This window comes from Megascapheus bottae, chromosome 16 (assembly GCF_031878675.1).
Source record: "Megascapheus bottae isolate mThoBot1 chromosome 16, mThoBot2.hap1, whole genome shotgun sequence".
Classification (NCBI taxonomy): domain Eukaryota; kingdom Metazoa; phylum Chordata; class Mammalia; order Rodentia; family Geomyidae; genus Megascapheus; species Megascapheus bottae.
This window is the reverse complement of record NC_143524.1, coordinates 54,354,757-54,377,162: the sequence shown is the minus strand read 5'-3', so window position 1 is coordinate 54,377,162 and position 22,406 is coordinate 54,354,757. Positions and strand designations below refer to the sequence as shown.

Here is a 22,406-nt window from a genome sequence, read left to right as displayed (position 1 = left end):
TCTTTCTCTCCAATGGTAACTGAAGCATTTCCCAGTTTCTTGAGAAACTAGAAAAGCCTAACTGAAAAAAACAAAAGTTATGAAATCCAATGGATATGATTACTTCTGGATTCCCTTGTTAATAGATTGGATGGCACTAAGAGACTGAAGCAAGTCATCTCAATCTTTAGCATGCATTGAAATCATCTGAAGGGCTTGTTAAAGCACAGATTGTACGGAACTTACATATCTAACATGGTCCAGTGATGCTGGAACATTACCACTGCAGGAGCCAGGCTTTGAGAAGCACTGAATTGAATGATGCTATATAAATACAGACCATCTGAAGGAAGCCCAAAGAGTAGATACTTCCAGTCCCCATTGTGTATTAGTAGCAAGAGCTGGGCATCACAAGCTATGGGTTCTGGTTCCAGTTCTTATGACCAATTAGCAGTTCCGGAAATCCTTCCCCCTTTCTGAGCCTCAAAGTCCCTCATCTATAAAATGAGAGGTTTTTTTTAGGGGAGCTCAGGGGCTCCTTCTAACCCTAACAATCTCTCATTTTTTTTGAAACAAATTAGAGCACTGTAGCTATAAATTTGTCTCTTAGGGCTTCTGGCATTTAAGAGGAAAAAATGCAAAAGTGAATGGATGAAAATGCATGCTTTTCATTTTCAGACAAGAAAAAGCTTGCAGGCTTATCTGCAGGAGTGTCATTTTTGCTGAGAGCACTGACTCACAAAGTAGCAGACAGACCAGCTGTGCAGTCCAGAGCCTGTTATGGTTTGTTCTGTGATGTGACTTAGGAGTGGATGCTGGAGTCAATGTAAGGAAGATGGCATGAAGAGTCCTTCCAGAGCAGGTGGCTGTTTAGATATTGTTTGACCTGAATGTCACATGAAGTAAGCTAAAATATTTTAGAGTTGCAAAATGGCTGAAAGTAAGCCACCAAAAAATAAATAACACTATGAATAAATGGACAAAGGAACTAAACAGAGACTTCTCAGAAGTAATCTGGCCAAGAAATACATGAAGAAATGGTCACTATCCTAGTCATACAGGAAAGGCAAATAAAAATAATGTTGAGGTGCTTAAATGTAGCTCAGTGGCAAAACACTTGCCTAGCAAGTAGAACATTGTGGGTTTGAGCCACAGTACCAAAACAGAAAAGATAGCAAAAAAATACAGTTGAAAACAACAACAATAACACTGAGGTCTAATCTCACTCTGGTTAGAAGGGCCATCATCAAGAATATGAACAGCAGCAGATCACATCCGAATAATAGCTATGTACATATGACCATATAAAATGCTAATAATTTGAAATGATCTCCAAGATATGGAAACAAGTACTTTTTGCTATTAGGTTTTGTTTTGATGTATTTTGTGAAGTTATTTCTTGTGTGTGTGTGTGTGTGTGTGTGTGTTCCTCACCTTTTTATCCATATATTTTTATTGTAATTAATAGAAGGGTTACATTATATTCACCAGATAGAAGGTGCATTACTTCACATTCATGGATACCCTTTCTCATGTCTTGGTCCCCATTTCCCTCCCCTACCCCTCATCTTGTTTTCCCCCCTTCCCTATCTGATTTCAAATAGCCAAATACGCATATATCAGATAACAAGGTGAAATACTGAAATAATATGAGATAACCAAGGGACAGCAAAAGAGATGAGACATAACTAGTACATTAAAGACAACAATCACTCGTTATATATAGCTTTTGTTTCTATATCCTGGAGGTCCTTTCATTTAGCACCATACTATATAGCCTTATGGTTTTGTTCTATTATAAATCTCTTCTAGGAGAGCCCAAGATTTCTACTGATTATGACAAATGAGGGAAACCATTGAGCCTATATTCCTTTGAGTCTGGCTTACTGTGAAGTTATTTCTTTATTCTAGTTTTTTTCCTTTGGTTTTATCTCTTGCTGTCATTGTTTTTGATTTTGGCACCCTGTGTCTTGTATATATGTTTATCTGATTTGGGGGAGTGGGGAGGAGAATAATAAAATGGTGAGACAAAGGACAAAGGATGAATCGATGAATCAATGTAACAACGATACCCATAAGATGATGTATTGGAAATGTACAACTCCCTCCTCTCTCCCCCTCACCGACTCCTAAGGCGGGAAAGTAGGAGTAAGCAAGGGAGGGGAGGTAACAATATTTGACAAGAATATATTCATTACTAATACAACTGTAACTCCTCTGACATCACCCTTACAGTAAAATAAAATTTAAAAAAAGATTATGAACAGCAAAAGGTGCTGGCAAGAATGAGGGGAAGGAACCCTTTTACACTCTTGGTAGGAATGCTAATTAGTGAAATCACCCTGAAAAGCACTATGATGATTCCTCAAAAAAAAAAAAACAAAATAGAATTACCCCATGATCTAGTGATGACACTGTTGGACATTTATCCAAAAATTGCAAGTTAAAGTACAACAAAGACATATCCAAATTGTGGAAAGATGAATCCTGCAATGAATGAATGAGTCAAGAAAAGGTGCATCCATGTGTATACATATAGCTGAACTTTATTTCAGGAAAAATAATATTGTGTCATTTGCATGGAAATGGATGGACCTGAAAAAAATTATGTTGAATGAAGCAATTAAGACTCAGAGAGAAAAGAGGCAAATGTTTTCTCTGGTATGTAGAAATTAGATGAAAATATAAGTATATATGATATACAGTCGAACTGACTAAAGTTCAGGATACACAGGGCTGAATTCCAATGGTGTGACTCCTTGTAACAAGTAGCAGACAGTAACAAAATGACTAGCAGGAAGCTGAAACATGGCTGAGGAAGCTGGGGTTTAAAGGGAGAGGAGCAGGCAAATGGAGAGAAGAAACATGGGTAAATGCAATCATAAAATTCTGTGTACATATGAGAACTCTAACTAGGTACCTTGAGGGGACGGACAGGGTCAAGAGATGAGGGGAGAGTGATGTAAACAGTAATAATAGATCCAGATCCATTTTATTCAAAAACTGAAATGTTGGAATCCTTGTAAAACTGTTTCAAGACAATTACCACACATAGTGTAGGTGGTAAAAGATAGATTCCTCCAGCTTCACATATTTAGATGCTTTTTTTCTTCTGGACCACAAGCTTCAGAAGGCAAGGAACTATGAATTATTCTTCTATAAATCACTCAGGGTGCTTATGAACATAGTCTCTTCAAGCACTTACTAGAAATTCCACTTAAAGACTGCTGGGAGTGTGAGAGTGACATTCTCTTCCTCAGTACCACATACACAGAAAAGGCCAGAAATGGTACCGTGGCTCAAGTGGTAGAGCGTTAGTCTTGAGGAAGCTCGAGGACAGTGCTCAGACCCTGAGTTCAATCTCCAGGACTGAGAAAAAAAAAAAAGACTGCTGAGCTAGGAATAGAGCTAAGGGTGTTCAGCATGAATGAAACCATGAGTTTTATCCTAGCAGCCTGCCCCCACTCAAGAAAAATTAAAAAAAAAAAAACAACTATCTTCTGATTAGCATTGGTTGAGCATTGGTCATAAGGTCGGCACCATAAACTTATGAAGGATTCAGAATAGCAGTTAATTTGGGGTCTCTGAGCTTAAGGAATTCACAGTTCAGATATACTCATAAAGTCACACATTGAATTGAAACCCTTTTGTACAACTACTTAAAGATAATTTTTAAAGAAATTTTAAAACATAGTATGGGTTCTTAGAACTGTTCCAAGGAAACGTAAAACAGAAAGCATGATATGGATGGGCATTGGGCGCGGTGGCTCACGTCTATAATCCTAGCTACTCAGGAGGCTGAAATCTGAGGATCAAGGTTTAAAGCCAGCCCAGACACAAAAGGAACTGAGACTCTTATCTCCAATTAACCTCTGGAAAATGGGAAGTGGGGCTTGGCTCTAGGGTAGGGTGGTAGCCTTGAGCTGAAGAGCTCAGGGACAGCGCCCACGCCAAGTTCAAGCCCCATGACCCACAAGAAGAAAGAAAGAAAGAAAGAAAGAAAGAAAGAAAGAAAGAAAGAAAGAAAGAAAGAAAGAAAGAAAGAAAGGAGGAAAGAAAGGAGGGAAGGAGGGAACGAAAGAAGGAAGGAAGGAAGGAAGGAAGGAAGGAAGGAGGGAGGGAGGGAGGGAGGGAGGGAGGGAGGGAGGGAGGGAGGGAGGGAGGGAAGGAAGGAAGGAAGGAAGGAAGGAAGGAAGGAAGGAAGGAAGGAAGAAAGAATATGGATTGTCTTTTTTGCTGCGTAACTACTGAAGTAATTTCATTACAGTAAATTATCTCCTTACTGACTTACTGGCTCCTGATGTAAATCTTGAGAAGATTCTGATTCCCACTTGGAAGACTAAACATAGTCCTTAGCATGGAAAAACTTTATCACAGGGGTTTCAAGCAAGAAGAACATTACAGGCAAGGTATTGAGCTGGAACAAGCTAAGAATTATACACTTCCAGAATTGGGAATGCGAAGGTCACTAGAGTCGCCTTACCTTCTTAACATACCCTGATTGTGTCAGGGTTGTATCCTTTGAAAACCTTGGCCTTCCCACGATCACAAAAGCAGGGGCTCCTCAGTAACCCCAGCCTATCATATAACCCTCTCCTATCATAGTGGTCTGGCTCACTTGCCAGTGACTATGGTGCACACACATGACCCAGTGCTGGCTAGAAAGATGTGGGAGTGCAGAGGAAGAGGCCCTCAGAAGAGACCCTACTCAGAGGAGAGACCCTTCTTTTCTAGACATCTTCATACTTGCTTCAGATGCCTGAACTATGAAATGACAATCCCATAGCCCTGAGAAAAACAGCTCCAGCCTCAAGTGGGCATGCTGAAATGAAAATGCAGAGAATTGGGTCTTTGGTTGAGTCACTAAGTAAACCCTGGAGGCATATAGCTCTAGACTTCTTATTATATAAAGTAAATTTGCTTTTTCTTTCTAGCCAAGTTGAAAGGTTTTGTGACCTACAGCTGAAAACTGTCCTCTTCCCTGATGGGTAAGAAAGCCAGAATTGGGCACCAGTGGCTCCTGTAATCCTAGCTACTCCGGAGCTGAGATCTGAGGATCAAGGTTCAAAGTTAGCCTGAGCCCAAAAGGATCTGAGAATCTCATCTCCAATTAACCTCTAGAAACAGGAAGTGGGGTCCAGGGATAAGGTGGTAGCCTTGAGCTGAAGAGCTCAGGGACAGCACCCAGGCTGAGTTCAAGCCCCATGACCCACAAATTAAAAAAAAGGGGGGGAGAGGAATCTGCAGTGCCTGGAGACTGGTCAAGATGAAGGTGAATGTGAAAGAGTTGTTGGATTACAAACTGGCTTTCATGGACTTGACAGTATGGAAAATGAGCAGTCAGAACTGATGGTCAACTCGCTTTTATTATCTTTCAATCACACAACAGCCCTGGGAAGTCAGAATGGACTATATTTCTTCAAATGAGAGACTTGGTGGTGAATGAAAACTTGCATACTTGGCTCATAAGCAGGAGGTTTCATATCCAAAATCATTTTGAAACTCCTTCTAGTCCTACATTGTTAAAAATTGGCATTTCTGAATTGCGTTTGTTGCCATACTGTGCCCAGGCTCCCTCTCTGACCTCTCACCCCCATCCACAACATAGCAAACACATTCATAGACTGAACTGAAGTAGCAGCAGTAGAGTCCCTTGCAGTGAGATGCTGTGAATGGCAGCACCAAGTCAAGGTTCTTGATTAAAGAGCCTGAGAAAGCAAGCCAGGGCTCTACCCCGGTTTCTCACAAGCGGACAGGCATAGAAAGAAAACACTGCACACTTGATGGGGCTTCTGCTCCCATGCTATTGGATTCAGCTGATGTCTGGATCTTTACTGGCCTCCACTTTTTAAAACTCCCTGCATGGTCTGTGCAGTGCATTAGCTAACACAAACACCTCCTGCGTACCCCGCAAAGCATTTAGATAAACCCCTGTTCAGGGTTCCCAGACAGGCCCAGGTATTGGTCTCCTAAGAGACCTTTGAAAATAGAGCCTAATCTCTCCTGGAAGCAGTAGATAGGACCCTGTCATTGAACAGATCGAGTTGGCTAGCTCCTAGGAGACCCTTGGGCTCTGCATTTCAGTGAGTTTGCCTCCCTGTGCAGCCTGTACTGGCAGGATCACGGATCTATAAATCAACCAGCTCAAACCAAGAGGAAGTAACACCTGGCCAACCTCTGGCACAGTTATGGAAATGGCAGGGTTCACACTCAGGTCTCCTCCTCCTTCTCTCTGTTATACACAGAGATAGATATTCTCTTTATTATTCTAATTAATTTTAAGTCACAGTTAGTGCTTACATTTATGTAGCATGTTAAAGTATTCTAGTGAAAAAAACACATAATCCTTCCCACTACTTTATGAAATAGGGCAGCTGTCTTTCACTTGAGGAAATAGAGAAATGAAGAGATTGAGAGGCTCCTCGAAGCTGTACAAATAAGTAAGCAAGATTTGAACCTAGTGTTTGGAACCTTCTCTATTGCCATCCAAGATGGCTTTCTACCACTGAGTCATTAAAACCCAACAAGGCAAAGGCATATTAGTCTGCTTACTGTTGTATGACTCACACTCAGCACAGGACTTGCCAGGAATTCCATGTTAGAGGAAAAGGAAGGATGGATGGAAGGATCTGCAGACAGAAGAAATTCAAAATATTCTATCCCCTAATGACTTTTTATAAAACCCTAAGATGGGAGCTTCTATCATTAACCACTTCTTCCTTAAAGACAAAGAGCTGTGTCTCTTTGTTTAAAATGCATTAGCTTAAACGTTTATAACATTAATGCAAAAATGCTTTGATTCCTTGGGAGAACTTTCAGCAAGAAGATTTGCATAGGTCTTAGTAGGCACTCCAGGAAGTTTTCTAACATTTAATTACATTTAACTGCTGGCATGGGGAAATAAAAGTAGTAATAAAGTGTTTCTGTGTTACCAGGCTAATTAACAGAATCGGCTTTATTCATTATCTTCAAAATAACTTTTTCCTTAAATCCAGGGCTATAAATTGAAAAGAAATAAATAGCTTGACTGAAATGAGACTATGACCTACATGTTTAGAATACCCAGTTTTAGAGAATTAATAACTATGTCCAGAGCTGATCATAAATGAGGTTGAAGAGATTGCCCTTCCTATTGATGCAGGGTGACACCGTCAAATGAGCCAATCAGGTCTTCTCATGTGCAGCCAAGCGCAGGGACATAGATGTGAAGTTGTCATGGCAACTTTTTAATTGATTGGAAGAATAAATGAAGCTGGAGTGACCCTCTTTGGATTGCTGGGGATGGAGTAGAGATATCCAATAGTGAAAAGCAGAGATAGTTCTCTGTTTAGGCAAAGAAAGTGCAAGAAGGTTGAAGTCAAGTAATAGAAAAAGAAAAAAAACAAAACCAAATCTCTGAAATAGTGCTAGCTGATATAATTAAGATGAAAAGCAAATGGATGAGTTTTGATGATCAATAAAAGAGAGCAGTGTTTGAGAATGAACTTCTTTCTAGACCAGTAGTGTTACACTTTCCTAACTTTAGCTCCCTTTCCCAAGATTCCGACCCATTGTGTCAGGAGAGGGATCTAAGATTCTCCATTTTAAAACAATGCCCAACCCCAGTCTCTACAGGAAGCCTGTAGGTATTTCAATTAGCACTGAACAAAGAAGGAGATAACAGACCCAACCTCAACACTTCTCACCTCACAGAACAAACAAAAAACTTACAGAGAATAAAGACCATTTTCTACTTAGACAATTTTCAACAAAAACAGAGTTGGATTACTCAGTGTTTCAGACAACACCTTGTAGTTATAATTGATTCTCAGCTTACGCATTGTTATTGCTTTAACTTTGTTCTGGACCTGGAGCTTGAACTTGAGGTCCGGTACTGCCCCTGAGCTTTTGTGTTCAAGGCTAGCACTATACCACCTGAGCCATAGCTCCACTTCCACCTTTTTTGGTGTTTAATTAAAGATAAGAATCTCATGGCTTTTGATGTTCAATCTTAGCCCTGTGGGTAGTTAGGATTACAAGTATGAACCCCCAGTACCTGGCCATTGGAATTGCTTTTACTCTTGCATTTTACCATGTACTGTATCAATTAATAGAATCCAACTACTTTTACTTTGTCCAATACCCTTTTTCCACCTTATCCAGGCGACAAACCCTTGCTTCCTCCTCAAAAATCCATCTCAGATGTCTTTTCCTCTTACCACCTGCCTTGTTCTGTTCTCTCTCACTTGCTGAATACTTTATTTCCCCTTATGCCTACCCCATGTTCTCAGCTGTATGCTATTACATAATTATTTCACTAAAATGTAATAGCTATTTACAGATCTGCTATGCCACTGGCTTCCTGATGGGCAGACAGGGAGCTCAATTGTGTATCTCACTCACAACCACCCCACTCCCTCGCCAGTCCTGGAGATTAATAAGTTTTGTCCCCAATTTCTTTTTGCTCAAGGCTAATGCTGTACCACTTATACTAGAGTGCTACTTCTGGCTTTTCTGAGTAAATTTATTGATGATACAAGTCGCATAGACTTTCCTGCCAAGGTTGGCTTCAAAGTACAATACTCAGTCATCAGCCACCTGAGCAGCTAGGCGTGAGGCACTGGAAACCAGCGTCCTGCTCATCTTTATAGCTTTGTCTTTTCCCTAACTCCTGCTGTATCATTTTCTATATAACTGAATCAATGGAGAAACAGATGTGTATAGATGAATGGATAAATGGATAGATCGACTAGGTATACAATTCATGAGAACAGAAATTTCTGGAGATTGACCTGTTGAAATAAATATCTCAAGTGCTTAGAATAGTACCTACAATGTAGAGAGATCTAGTAAATAATTATTAAAGTAATTAACCAGTGACTACAGTACTTTTTAGCTTAGGCAGTCATAGAAAAAAAATTGGGCCTAGTATGTGTCTCAAAATAAAATATGAATTGTATTGGTGGTAACAATATTGTCATGATCTCCTGAGAAGATTAAGATTAATATCATAACTTGTTATTTGTAGCACTGGATAATTTTGAGGTTATCTTACTTTGTTATCTGATATATTGGATATATTTGTATTTGGTTATTTGAAATTGGATAGGGAAGGGGGAAAACAAGATGAGGGGTGGGGGTGGGGGGGAGGGAAATGGGGACCAAGACATGAGAAAGGGTATCAATGTATGTGAATTAATGTACCTTCTATCTGGCAAATATAATGTAACCCTTCTATTAATTACAATAAAAAATATATGAAAAAAAGAATGATGTACAAGATTTGTATACCTGACTTTGGGAGAGTTCTGAGAACAGAAAAAGACTTTACCAATAGGTCCAAAGAAGTGTATACAAATTCAAGAAGTGTGAATGTTGTTGAACAGCTGAGGGGTAAAGTAACATATGGCCAATAGAGAAACATTCTGGGTAAAAACTACCATTTGTATAAAGTTACATGCAGTGTAACTTCTGTAATGCTACTTCTGTGTATGTGTGCATGTGTTCTGTGTATATGTATTTGTGTTTATACATTCCTCTCATGAAAGAAGTCAGACACTGTCATATATTCGTAAGAGCAAGTCATGTCACTATGGTTCTTGTAAAACATTTCACATACTTAGGAGACAAGGCATGAGGAGAATCACAAGTTATAGTTTTCTGGAGAAAGGAGGACTTCAGAGATAACCTAACGATTCTCCATAGGAAGAGTTGTTGGGAATTATATCACAGATTTCTTGTTTATCCCCATGATAAAGAATTTCAGAAAATCCTAAGATATGGAACCAACCCAGAAACCCCTTACTAGAAGAATGGATCAAGAAGATGTGATACTTATATACAATGGAATTCTATGCTGCCATCAGAAAGAATGACATAAGGAAATGGAAAGACTTGGAAAAAATCATATTAAGTGCAGTAAGCCAGACCCAAAGGAACATAGGCTCAATGGTTTCCCTCATCTGTAATAATTAGTACACATCTAGGACTCTTCTAGCAGAAAATTACAATAGCTTGAAAGCTATGTACATATGTTCATATAGGATGAGACTAAACAAAATGAACTCTAGGATATGGAAGCAAGAGGTTTTTCTTTGTGATTGTGGTTCTCAATGTACTATGTGCAGTTATTTATTTTTTCTTTTTTCCCCTTATGATTAATCTCATGTGGTTAATGTATCTGACTTTGTTACCTGGTATATTATATATATGTTCATTCATTTATTTGAAATAGGGAAGGGAAGGGGGGAACAAGATAATTGGGAGGGGTTTGGGGATGAGAAGGGGGGAAAAACATGAGAAGGGGTATCAGTGTTTGAGAAGTGATGCACTCAATGCCTGACAAATGTAACTGTAACCCCTCTATGTATTACCCCAACAACAAAAAAAAAGAATTTGAGAAAAAAATAAAAAGATACTTGTACACTGGAGACTAACTGGGTCAAAACAACAAATGAGGTCAAATGTATCTTCTCCTGCTTTTTTGCATCTATCAAGTAGCCTTTGCAGACTTTCCAGGCATTTGGCTGTCTTTTACATTGGCTTGCAGTGATCAGAGTTCCTGAGATTTAAGCATATGTTTTCCCAGTGAACTTTTGTCCTCTTTGAAACAGCATTCTGTTCTCTTATTAAATTCCACGTTTCATAACTAATATGCAAGGATAGCTCCAGAAATGTTTATGTGATAAATTAAAGTGGGCAGGGTCTTCCGCTTACAAATTGCTTCAAGATAGAACTCAGATGCCTACCCATAGACTTACCTCATAAATGCTAGCATAAAATAAATTTGAGCTTTTATAAGTTCGTTTTGGCCTTGACTAAAAGGCCTATTGTTTCAGTGTGTCTTCACAGCGTTCAGAACTTCTGGCTTATTTCTCAAAATGAAGCTGCAAGGATTTATTTATGACTCAGTAGAAAACAATCTTTGTAAGTACATCTCAATGTAGCTTTAGAAAAACAGGCCCATAGGATGTTTTTGTGTCTTTTATTGCACATGGCTGTAACTGAATAACTCATTGGCTATGTCTCTGTGTCAGTAGAAAAGCCATTTCAGAATTTCAGGTTGATGACTGTTTGTTTTGGATATCAGACATTTGAATTAGAACAGAGACATACAACCCAGAGACACCAATTAACAGAGGCTTTGTTGGTGGCAGAAAGTTGTTTACTTTATAGAGTGGAGGCATGTGTGGGTCTTTGCCATGTTCACAGCCATGAAAGAAAGCAAAAGTGATATGACTTCTCAGGGTAAAGAAGTCTGAAACCTCTGATGATTATTTCTAGAGGAGTAAATATTTCAGTAGAAAAAGAAACGTCTTTGTACCAAATCCCTCAAAGTTTCTTGGCACATTTTAGTATTTCTAGTAACCCCTGAAACTGCATTTATCTTCTCTATAATTTATTGGAAGCATCTAGGAGTGGCAGAATTTGAATTTTCAGATTCCAAAGTGATTTTTTTTTAATTTGGGTTAGAGTATCCATTTCAGGTGAAATTCTCAAGTAGTAGGCTATCTTTTCCCTTCTTGATTATAGTTATTCAGTCAGCTAATGATGAGACTAAGATACAAGGCATTCTTTATCAGCTTTGTTGTGTACTCGTGCTCTTTAATAAAAACTGCACTTCTCAGCTATTTGCACATCTTATCAGGCTCTTACTCAGAGAACAGAAATGGAGAAATTGCTCCTGCACTTGGAATTTGACTCAACAATTTTCTCTTGCCAAAAAACCATCTGATGGCCAACAAAGAAGGTAGAGAAAGCATTTTATTTATAAATACCAGGAAAAAAAAGAGTAATAAAAAAATAGAAACCTATACCAGATTTTCCTCAATGTTGATAAAATGCAGTCTTCTGAGAGGCCTAGCATTTTAGAGTCTTCAAAGGGGCAGAAAAAAAATTTGCAACAAGATGAAAGAAAGCATGGTGGCATTTTACCTGCTTTCCCATGCTGTTCTGCTGCTTATTTCATCTCCTTACCTCACTGCTCTCAGATGTAATAGGAAAAACAGTGCTTACCACCTAGACTCATGGCAGTGAATAATCAGCATTGCATCTACAAAATGTTTTCAACAGAAGCTGAACAAATACTACTTTCTTTCTTTCCTTCCATTTGCCTTCCTTGTTTCCTTTCTTTTTTCCTTCCTTGTTTTCTTCTTTCCTTCCTGCTTTTTTCCCCTCTTTCCTTTTCTCCTTCCATCCTTTCTTCCTTATTACATTTGATAACAGAGGTAATAATACCTTACCTGAAGCCAAAGACCAGACCTCAAAAGATCCAAGACCAGGCCCCAGGTTTGCTGGCCTGACACTTGTGTGTGTGATGGGGCTTGAACTCAGTCTGGGCACTGTGCCTGAGCTCTTCAACTCAAGGCTATCCCCCTACCCCTGGGCCTGGGCATTGTCCCTGAGCTCTTCAGCCCCAGGCTACCGCCCTACCCTTAAGCCAAGCCCCACTTCCCATTTTCTAGAGGTTAACTGGAATAAGAGTCTATATTCACCAGATAGAAGGTGCATTACTTCACAAACATTGATACCCTTTCTCATGTCTTGGTCCCCATTTCCCTCCCCCCTCATCTTGTTTTCCCCCCTTCCCTATCCTATTTCAAATAAACAAATAAGCATATATAGAATATATCAGATAACCAGGTGAAATACTGTAGCAATATAAGATAACCAAGGGACAGTAAAAGAGATGAGAGATAACATAGTACATTAAGAACAACAATCACTCATTGTATGGCTTTTGTTTCTATATCCTGGAGGTTCTTTCATTTAGTATCATATTATATGGCTTTTTGTATCTAGGTTTTGCTCTATTGTAAATCTCAGCTACGAGAACCTAAGGTTTCTACTGATTATGACAAATAAGGGAAACCATTGAGCCTATGTTCCTTTGAGTCTGGCTTACTTCACTTACTATGATTTTTTCTAAGTCTTTCCATTTCCTTACAAATGGTGCAATATCGTTCTTTCTGACAGCATCATAGTATTCCATTGTGTATACATACCACATCTTGTTGATCCACTAGTTAATTGAGGGGCATCTGGGTTGGTTCCATATCTTTGCTGTGGTAAATAGTGCTGCAATGAACATCATTGTGCTAGTGGATTTAGTATGCCCTTGTTTCTGGATGGTTGGGTAAATGCCAAGTAGTGGAATTGCTGGGTCATAGGGGAGCTCTATGTTTTAGCCTTTTGAGGCACTGCCATACTGCTTTCCATAGTGGTTGAACAAGTTTGCATTCCCACCAACAGTGTAGTAGTGATCCCTCCTGTACACATCCCCACCAGCATCTGTTATTATTGGATTTCTTGATCCTGGCCATTCTAACGGGAGTGAGGTGGAGTCTTAGACTTGTTTTGATTTGCATTTGTCGAGCATTTCTTCATGTCTATATGGCCTGACAACTTTTAAGGCTCCTGCCTTTGTATTCTAGAGAATACTGCAGAATTTGAGAACAGTTCATTGTAGATCAAATCATAGCATTAGGGAGAGCAAAATCTTTGAGTTATGTGCCACTTTGTATATAGTTTGTGTTGTTACTACAATTTCAATAATTACAAGGGAAAGGATTCTAACCATGTCACCAAAATAATGAGCTGAGCTTGCCCAAGTCGGCATCCAATAAATGCTTTTTAGCACTGACTGCAATATACTGGATAGACAGATCAGGAAATATTTTAGATGAAAAGGGAAACAAATGATAATTGCATGATGACTCATGGAAATCCAAATATGCCATTGTTCTGTCTGTGAACTGTGGCACAGAATTCCATGTGCCTTCGTCTACCAACTTAAAATTATCAAGAAACTACTTTATCACTACTGGTGTGTATGGGCATATTCTCATCAACTTAGTGAGGTGGATTAGTGGTTAGACATCCATTCTGTGATGAGCCAAAGACTCAGAAAAGTTGCTTAAAAACTGAAAAATCAGGGAAGTGCTGCTGTGGCTCAAGTAGCAGAGGACAATCCTTTAGCTGAAGAACTCAGGGACAACGCCCAGGCCCAGAGTTCAAGCCCCACGACTGAACAAAAAAAAAAAAAAAGAAAAAAGAAAAAACTGAAAATCAGGAATTTGCCTAACTCAAATATATGTGCTTGCAATGTCTCCATGTCTATTTGTGAGCTTTGTGCCACAGCACTGTTAACATAAGGTAATAGAATTTTAGAGGTTATCTAATCTCCTTTCTTACTTCTGCAGAGGAGAAAACAGACTGAGAGAAATCTGCTAACCTCCTCAAATTTCCATGGTCAGATCTAATAACAGAAAACACTTCCTTACAGAGAATACTCTTATTTGTAGGGCTGCACTTGGTCACCCTTGGAAATCAATGGAAGTAGAGGACATGGATTTTGCCCTCCTGATGTTTCAGGTCTACTTGGGGGAAACCATAATATTCATCCTTGCATTCCATGTTTCTAAACAATGTCTAGACTTATACAAACTGTGTGAAGCCCATGTAGGGTCAAGGCAATTGTTAACCACAAGAATGTAAATCCAAAGTATTCTTACCTTTCCCTAAGGTCCAGCTAATGGTGTCACATGGACAGAAATCACTGTCCATACCTTAAGCCTTATGCCAAACACAAAAATGTTTTATACCCACAGTCATCTGGGAAGGTCAGAAGGAAATTGGACATCCATTAGGCAGATACAGGACGCACATCTTCTCCTTTTGTAACATCCGACCTACAAAGGAAACCAAGTACAAACAGAAAGGGCTGACCAGGGAACAGGAAACTTTCTATGGTGTCTGAGTGTACATAAATCTTCACCATGTTCCTCAAGAGAGAATGTTAAACAGAGGAAGGATTGTGAGTGGCCAGCCACTGACACGTATCCGACAGGAATCAATGGACACCCATGTTTTACTTGGATCATACCACCCTGGGAACTTTGTAGACCACAGACCACGGTGTGATTCTTCTGAGGCATGAGCCAGGACCGCACTTTAGACTCTCCATTCTGCTTTCCAAGCTTCTTGTTCTATAGAGCCCCAGTGGAATCTTAGGTACACTGCCTGGATTTCTTAGACCTGGTTTCTCTTGCTGTGCTGTGCATTTGGGGAGATTTCCAAGACTTTAAAAATAGCCTTTTGCAGGTTTTCAGAGGACAGGTTTCCTTCCTGCCAAAAATGTGTGGTATGTTGGTTTCATGAGCAACAGTGAGCCATTGTTATAGAGTTAAAAGGGCAGAGCCCCTCCTGAGCTCGCTGCCGTGATTTGCCTAATGTCACGGACCCTGTTTTAATTAAGTCCTCTTTTTTGTGTTAGACTTAGTGCCAAGAAGACTAAATGAGTGTGGTCTCTTTCAATGGGTTTTGTTGTTGGTTTTTTTCCAATTCTATTTTTGGGAAATTTTGAAGGGTTACTCCTCTGCTGGCTGAGATAAGGGTTATGAGTCTTTTTCTCAAAAAATACCATTCTCTCTTTCTCTCTCTCTTTTTTTAAAGAAATGCCATTCTTTTAAGTGAACATTATCTTTGTTTTTCTTTCTGACCCATGTAACTGAATTCTACAATTCAAAAGAATTTTTCGGGCTCCTGATGGAAACTGGAGATAATGATGTCATTTGCAGGCCTTTGTTAGATGGAGAAAACTTCACCTGCACTTGCCCTTAGGAAATTCCAACAGCCTTCAGGTTTTAAGAAATGTCCAGAAAAGGAATCAGGATGACCACTCCTTGTGGCTGCTGTACAAAAATCAAGTAGTTGCTGTATTAGCTCTTGAGTGCTGCTATGGATTCTTGAAACAACAGAAAGGTATCACCATTCTAGAGGTTAGAAGTCTCGAGTCAAGGTGTTGATTCTCCTCTCTCTCTCTCTCTCTCTCTCTCTCTCTCTCTCTCTCTCTCTCTCTCTCTCTCTCTCTCTCTCTCTCTCTTCTCTCTCTCTCTCTCTCTCTCATAGGAGTGCTTGCTGGCAATTCTTGGCATTCCTTGACTAATAGATACATCACTCCAATTTCTGGCTCTGTCATCACATGGTCATCTTATCCCCTCTTATAATAAGGACAGAAGTCCTATTGAATTAGAGTTCACTTTCATGAATTCATCTTAATTTGATCCTGAAAAAGAAAATCCTATTTCTAAATGAATTCAATATACTGAGGGAGAGAGAAATGTATTATAAATGGCTTGGTAGAACTCCTGTATCATAGACCTTCACAGAAACATCTGGAAGGATTATATAGGCTAAAAATTGCAAAAACCCAGCTCTGTCTCCCATCAGCACCATGGTCTAAAGCACTGATGATAGGTAGTATACATACACCCTTGTGCTTGTTGTGTGCTTGAAACCCCTTTGGGACTCATACTTACAGCCATGAATAAGACGCATGTGGTCCAGCCCTAACATAAAGTTGTTCAAACTATTAGTTATTAACGCCAAGTACTGTTTCCAGTAAGGATTTCTTTTCCTTGGCTGTCATTGCCAGAGGCCTATTGAGAGAATAAGCCACAGTTTGGGTGGGGATACAAATAAAGTTGCTAGAAACTGCCAGGAGCCTGTAATCCTAGCCACTCAGGAGGCTGAAATCTAAGGATCATGGTTCATAGCCAGCGGAGGCAGGAAAGTCTGTGAGACTCTCATCTCCAATTAGCCATCAAAAACCTGGAGTTGGAGCTGTGGCTCAAATGGTAGAGCACCAGCCTTAAGCCAAAGTACTCAGGAACAGCACCTAGACCCTAATTTCAAATTCTAGGACCAACACACACACACACAAACACACACACACACACACACACACACACACACACACACACACACACACACGTGCTAGATACTACTGAGAAGCCAGTGGGTGTGGATGTAGAGCATTCTGCATTTAGGGAAGTGAAGTCATTGATAGTTTGGAATCCTGATACTGAGAGAAGGTATTGGTAGGGAATTGAGTAGGAGTTAGAAAAAAAAAAACACTAGAAACCACAAATAGCTCTTTTAGGTAGCACTTTAAAAATTTTTGCAAGGCCTTGAACACTTGTTTGTTAAACTTGTCATTTAAAATATGATGTAAAAATCAATGTTAATAAATTCTTTAATAAAAATTTTTTTTGCAAGGGAAGGGAGGAGAAAGAATGGTCCTAACAAGAAATGAGGAAATTTAGAGTTAATCTGTGATTCATTCGCACTTTGACTGCTGCTTTCTCTTGTTTTCCTTTTTTATTTTGAAAACTCTCAAATATACATGAAGTACGTGGGATGTTATAATGAAGCTCTGGATACTCTTTTGTTTCTCTGAAGAGTAGCTGTTTGCTGTTTGCTTTAGGGGAGTTAACTAGATTCAAACAGCAATTTTTGTCTCTTCGAACTAGCAGTCACTGAAATCTCTGTTCCACCATTTCAGAAGTCAGTCCCCCTGAATATGCAGAGTTCAGTGGTTATCCAAAGAGTTAAAGTGATTTTAGGCACAGATTTACACTTAAGAAATAGTTTATTAAAGTGGCACTGTGGCTCAAGGGTCAGGGCAATAGCCTTGAGCTGAAGAGCCCAGGAACAGTGCCCAGAGTTCAAGCCCCATGACCTACAAAAAACATAGTTTAAGGTGGGGGTTGGGGAGGGAAACATGAGAAAGGGTATCAATGTTTGTGAAGTAATACACCTTCTATCTGGTGAATATAATGTAACCCTTCTATTAATTACAATAAAAATATATGAAAAATAGTTTATTGGAGCCCCTTCCTTTTCAGAATTCTTTCTTCCCTTCTTAGGGGTTCTTCAAACCCAATTCTACTCTCAAACTTCAAGCTAGTAATTCCTTGGATTTATGAGGTCCCAAGTTACTTGTAATTGGAGTAACCAGAGACAAAAGGCTGCCAATTTGCAGATTTCAAGAAGAGTAATTCCTTTCAAAGTTAGTTGCCCCTCTAGTTTCTGCCACTACTGGCAAATCTCCATTGCCATAAAGAAAAAGAGAGACACATTTCATAATACAACAATAAATGATTTTATGGTTATATTTTATCATACAAACTATTCCAAGTATAATTTATTAAATTTGTAAATAAATATAAAAAGAATCCACAATTATTATCATTATACATGTGTTTATATTTAATATATAAATAATTAAGATAATTATAAATTAGAATGCTTATAAAATTATTAGGCTACTGTTTCCACTAGAATCCAGAAGTCTTGTTTTACTTTTAGGATGATAAAGACTTGAAAAGGGTTAAGAACTAATAATAAATTAGTGGGAAATCTCATAGAATATGATAGGGAAAAGGAATTCTTCACATATAAGTATACATAATGTCTCACTCCTGATTACAGGGCAGAAGATTTATGCCCATATACTATAGGTTTGAAATATTAGAATTCTAAATCTACCTAATAAACAAAGTATGTTCTATCATCCTATGTGTACAAGTAAATATACTTCAGTGGTGGTCTAGAAAACCAGTTTTGAATTCTCAAACTCCAGTGGTACAGAGAAAATTCTCAGGATGCTCACCTCACCCTCTTTTCATCACAACTCCACCCCCCACTTCTGGCCCCAGATGTACCCAAATGTCCACACTCCACTCATAGCCTAACATCTAGCCACTGGTCTGTTCTCAAGAATGACCTTGAGAAGCCCAGCACTGGTGGCTCACACAATCCTCACTACCCAGGAGGCTGAGATCTGAAGATCATACTTCTAAGCCAGCCCCAGCAGGAAAATCTGTGAGACTCATCTCCAATAAAACTACTCAGAAAAGGCCAGAAGTGGTGCTGTGGCTCAAGTGATAGAGCACTAGCCTTGGGCAAAAGAAACTCAGGGAGAGCTCACAGGCTGAGTGCAAGCCCCAGGACCAGCACCCCTCCTTCCCCCTCAAAATGAATGACCTTTAGAGTAGACCTACACATTTCTCAAAGAAGCCCTAGAGTCACCAAGTGAGAGAATTCTCAAGTTTCGGTAAAGTTAGAAAATGCACATGGACAGACATACATAGCCTGGCCCCGTGCACTTCTGGTTCTATGGAGAGTAATAAGTGGAGGGCAGAAGCAGGATTTCTAAACTGTTGAGAATTGGGGAAGGAATTTCTTTTGCCCAAGTCTACGTTCAAAGTTAAGTGATACAAATGATACCTAGTATTTATGATCTCTGTCATGTTTCCAGTCTGACCACTTGGTTTCTCTCTGTGTGTATTTCTTCTAGTGGGCTGTTTATTACCATTCATGACAAGGACCACATTGCAACAATCCTGAACTCTTGGCCAGAAGAAAATATTAAGGTATGGTCAGTTTTCATTGCTGTTGCTCTATTGTCAGCCTGCATCAGAATCATTCCACTTATAAATGGAGCCATGAGGACGCTGCATTTTTCTTTCCAGGCCCAGACTACAGACCTGCAATAAACAAACACGCATGCACCAAAAGCAGAGATTTACATCGGCCAGATGTCTGTATGAAATTTCTCATTGTAATTATTCTTATGAGGATGAGGAAATGGTCTACATGTATGGAACACCTGCTAACACACAAAGCCAGTTTCCATGGGAGACATTAGATGTAGACATCATGTTAGAAGGAAAATGGAGGAGCCAGGAGCATGGCCTAGTGGTAGAATGCTTGCCTAGCATGCAGGGAGCCCTAGGTTTGATTCCTCGGTGCCACAGGTGCTGTGGCTCAAGTGGTAGAGCGCTAGCCTTGAAAAAATCCCAAGAACAGTGTTCAAGCCCTGAGTTTAAGCCCCAGGACTGTCCAAAAAAAAAAAAAAAAAAGAAGGAAAATGGAGAGCAACTGAGAGTTACTCTGAGTAACAGAGACTGACACCTGACACTGACATGTTAGACTAACAAGGCAGAACTTGATCAGAGAAAAGTGAGATACAGAGAAAGAGCTGAGGATGTTCAAAGCAGAGACAGCTCATAGTCTGAAGGAAATCTGCGATGTCTTTGCAGGGTAAATGACATTGAAACTGGGCCTTGAATTGAGAATAGACTTTGGCTCATTGGGCATTGCAGAAACTAGGATGTAGCTGAGGACTTTCTATAAGAAGAGAGAGTACAGGGTGTACTCCCTTAGGTATATGTGACACAGGTATATGCGGCAGTAGAAGTATTGTATGCAGAGGGACAAACCCACTATTTCTTTCTGAAGTTCAATTTTACTCCAAAATCTAGAGAAGAAACATTTTTAATAAACAGAATATAAATATGAAAAGCAATGTGCCATTTTAAAACATAAGACACGCAACCTTTCAGAGATTTATTATCCTGTGGCTAAATCCCCAGATCTCCTTTTGCTGTTAGGACTTTCATGGAAGAGTTTGAGGAGCTCTGGCTTCTAAGTCATTTCCGTGTCTGGAAACAACATGGAGGGAGCTGCTTAGTGAGGTATTCTGCCATATGAGCCCGAGAGACTGGAGCTGCCTGAGCATGATAGAAGTAACTCAACAGTCACATCACCCAGCCACCACTAGCACACTGTGGCACTCATTATTTTTTTGCTAGGTTCTCACTTCTCTCCCCCCGCCAATTCCTTGAGACTCTTCACCCCTCTCCAAAAGACACCAAATGCAACTTCTTTCCACCTACCTCTCTTTGTGTTCTGTCCACTTCTGGCTCTCCTGTGGGAGAAGCTGAAAAGAGGAAAACAAGTACGTACCTCTCAGGAGTTAGGCCTGAACCACAGCAAAAGCCCTTGACTTCCATCCTGATTATGATTAATGATTTATTGTGAACATCTCATGTCTGGGTCTGATTTTTGCCTTGTGTTTTTCTTTCCTGGTTATCTGATTAGACTCTTTATCTGCAGGCTTTGTTTGGCCTTACAAGTTCAGGTCTCAGAGATGCAAATCTCCAGGGTGTGTCTAGGATGAAACTAATAAAATCTGGAAGATATTACGGGAAGTTAGCTCATTGGGTAGGAAGTTAACTCCAGACTAACCTGAGTGGGCATGCTGCCACGGGTCTGAACACTGATCTGTTCCACAGTCCAACTATGGGATATTTTGAACACAAAAGACATCTCAGAAGACATTTGCTGAATTGAAGGAACTCAGTTCAACAGATGCATGGAGCATCTTCCATATACCAGGAACCAAGATAGACTCCTCATTAATGCATATAGTAGTAAAAAGATTAAAAAAAAAAGACTCCCTTTCTACTAAGCTGGCACAGGGCCTGGAGGAGGGACTCATGGATTTGATTTTAGGTTTTAATTGCTCCTTTTGGCAGGGCATAATTGTTAGTAGGTGGAGGTCCTGCTCCAAGAGATGCACAATAAAAGAAGCATAAAAGCCAGGCACTGGGGCCGGGAGTTTGGCCTAGTGGTTAAAGTGCTTGCCTAGCATGCATGAAGACCTGGGTTCGATTCCTCGGTACCACATACATAGAAAAAAAGCCGGAAGTGGTGCTGAGGCTCAAGTGGTAGAGCTGTAGCCTTGAGAAAGTCCAAGGACAGTGCTCAGGCCCTGAGCTCAAGCCCAGGACTGGCAAAAAAAAAAAGAAAGAAAAAGCCAGGCACTGGTGTGGCTCATGCTTATAATCCTAGCTACTCAGGAGGCTGAGATCTGAAGATTGAGGTTCAAAGCCAGCCCAGGCACAAAAGTCCGTGAGACTCCAATTAACCACTAAATATAGGAAGTGGGGCTGTGGCTCAAATGGTAGATCACTAGCCTTGAGCCAAAGAGCCAGGGACAGTGCCCAGTCCCAGAGTTCAAGCCCCATGACTAACAACAACAACAACAAAAAACAGAGGTTTTACAGGAATTCTTCATTTCATTTGGTTCTCAAAGGCACTGTAATCAGAGGGCAGAAAGACTGCTTCTAAAACCCTCGGGGTGGGTCAAAGATGACCAGGGGTGCGTTTTGCCCAGGTGAGCATGTTAAAATTAAATGACTACCCAGCCCAGAACCTGCTTCTTCTCCTTTCCCAGCAGCTGAGTACCAGAGGCAGTTTCCCCAGTGTCTTTGGGCTGTACTGCTACTTGCTGCCTAAGTAAAGAGGAGGTAAAAACTGAACTCTGTGCTTTCCCAGCTAGGAAGCAGAGCTGCGAGCTGAGATGAAAGGGAAGCAGACTATGGGGCAAATGGAGCCAAATGCTAGATCATGAACTTCTGTGAGCCTTTCTTATTGAGGGAAGAAGTCACTGGGCTGCTAAGAGCTGTCCAGCATTCATCACAAGAGTGAGAATTGCTTTTTTGACTCTTTACTACAATGCTCATGACCTGGAACCAGGAGAGTAGACTCTCAGCTAAGAATCCCCCTCCTCCACAACAGTTCTCCCAAATTCCTAAATGTCTCACATCCCAGCCACAGCAGATTCTGGGAAGGAAGGTGGAGAGATGTCTGGATAGAGGAGGCAAGGGTTCACTGGCTGCTACTAGGAACCAGACACGGAAGTGCTTAAACTTGGATCCAATTATTAGGTCCAGGTGCTTACCATGCAGTGGCCTGTGTGATGTGAAATTCCACTCTGTGTTTAGTGTCAAAGATGCTAATTAGCATACAAATTAGCA

The 22,406-nt window shown here is 40.1% G+C and overlaps 1 protein-coding gene across 2 annotated transcripts in view; it reads left to right on the top strand.

The window, feature by feature from the left end:
* The window catches only part of Me3 (malic enzyme 3), a 164,214-nt gene that overhangs the window by 85,429 nt on the left and 56,379 nt on the right, over positions 1–22,406 (top strand). For both annotated transcript variants that reach the window (XM_090348584.1, XM_090348585.1), the window contains exon 5: positions 19,100–19,175. In XM_090348584.1, the coding sequence (XP_090204710.1) occupies positions 19,100–19,175 (76 nt within the window). The remainder of the gene's footprint in view (positions 1–19,099; positions 19,176–22,406) is intronic.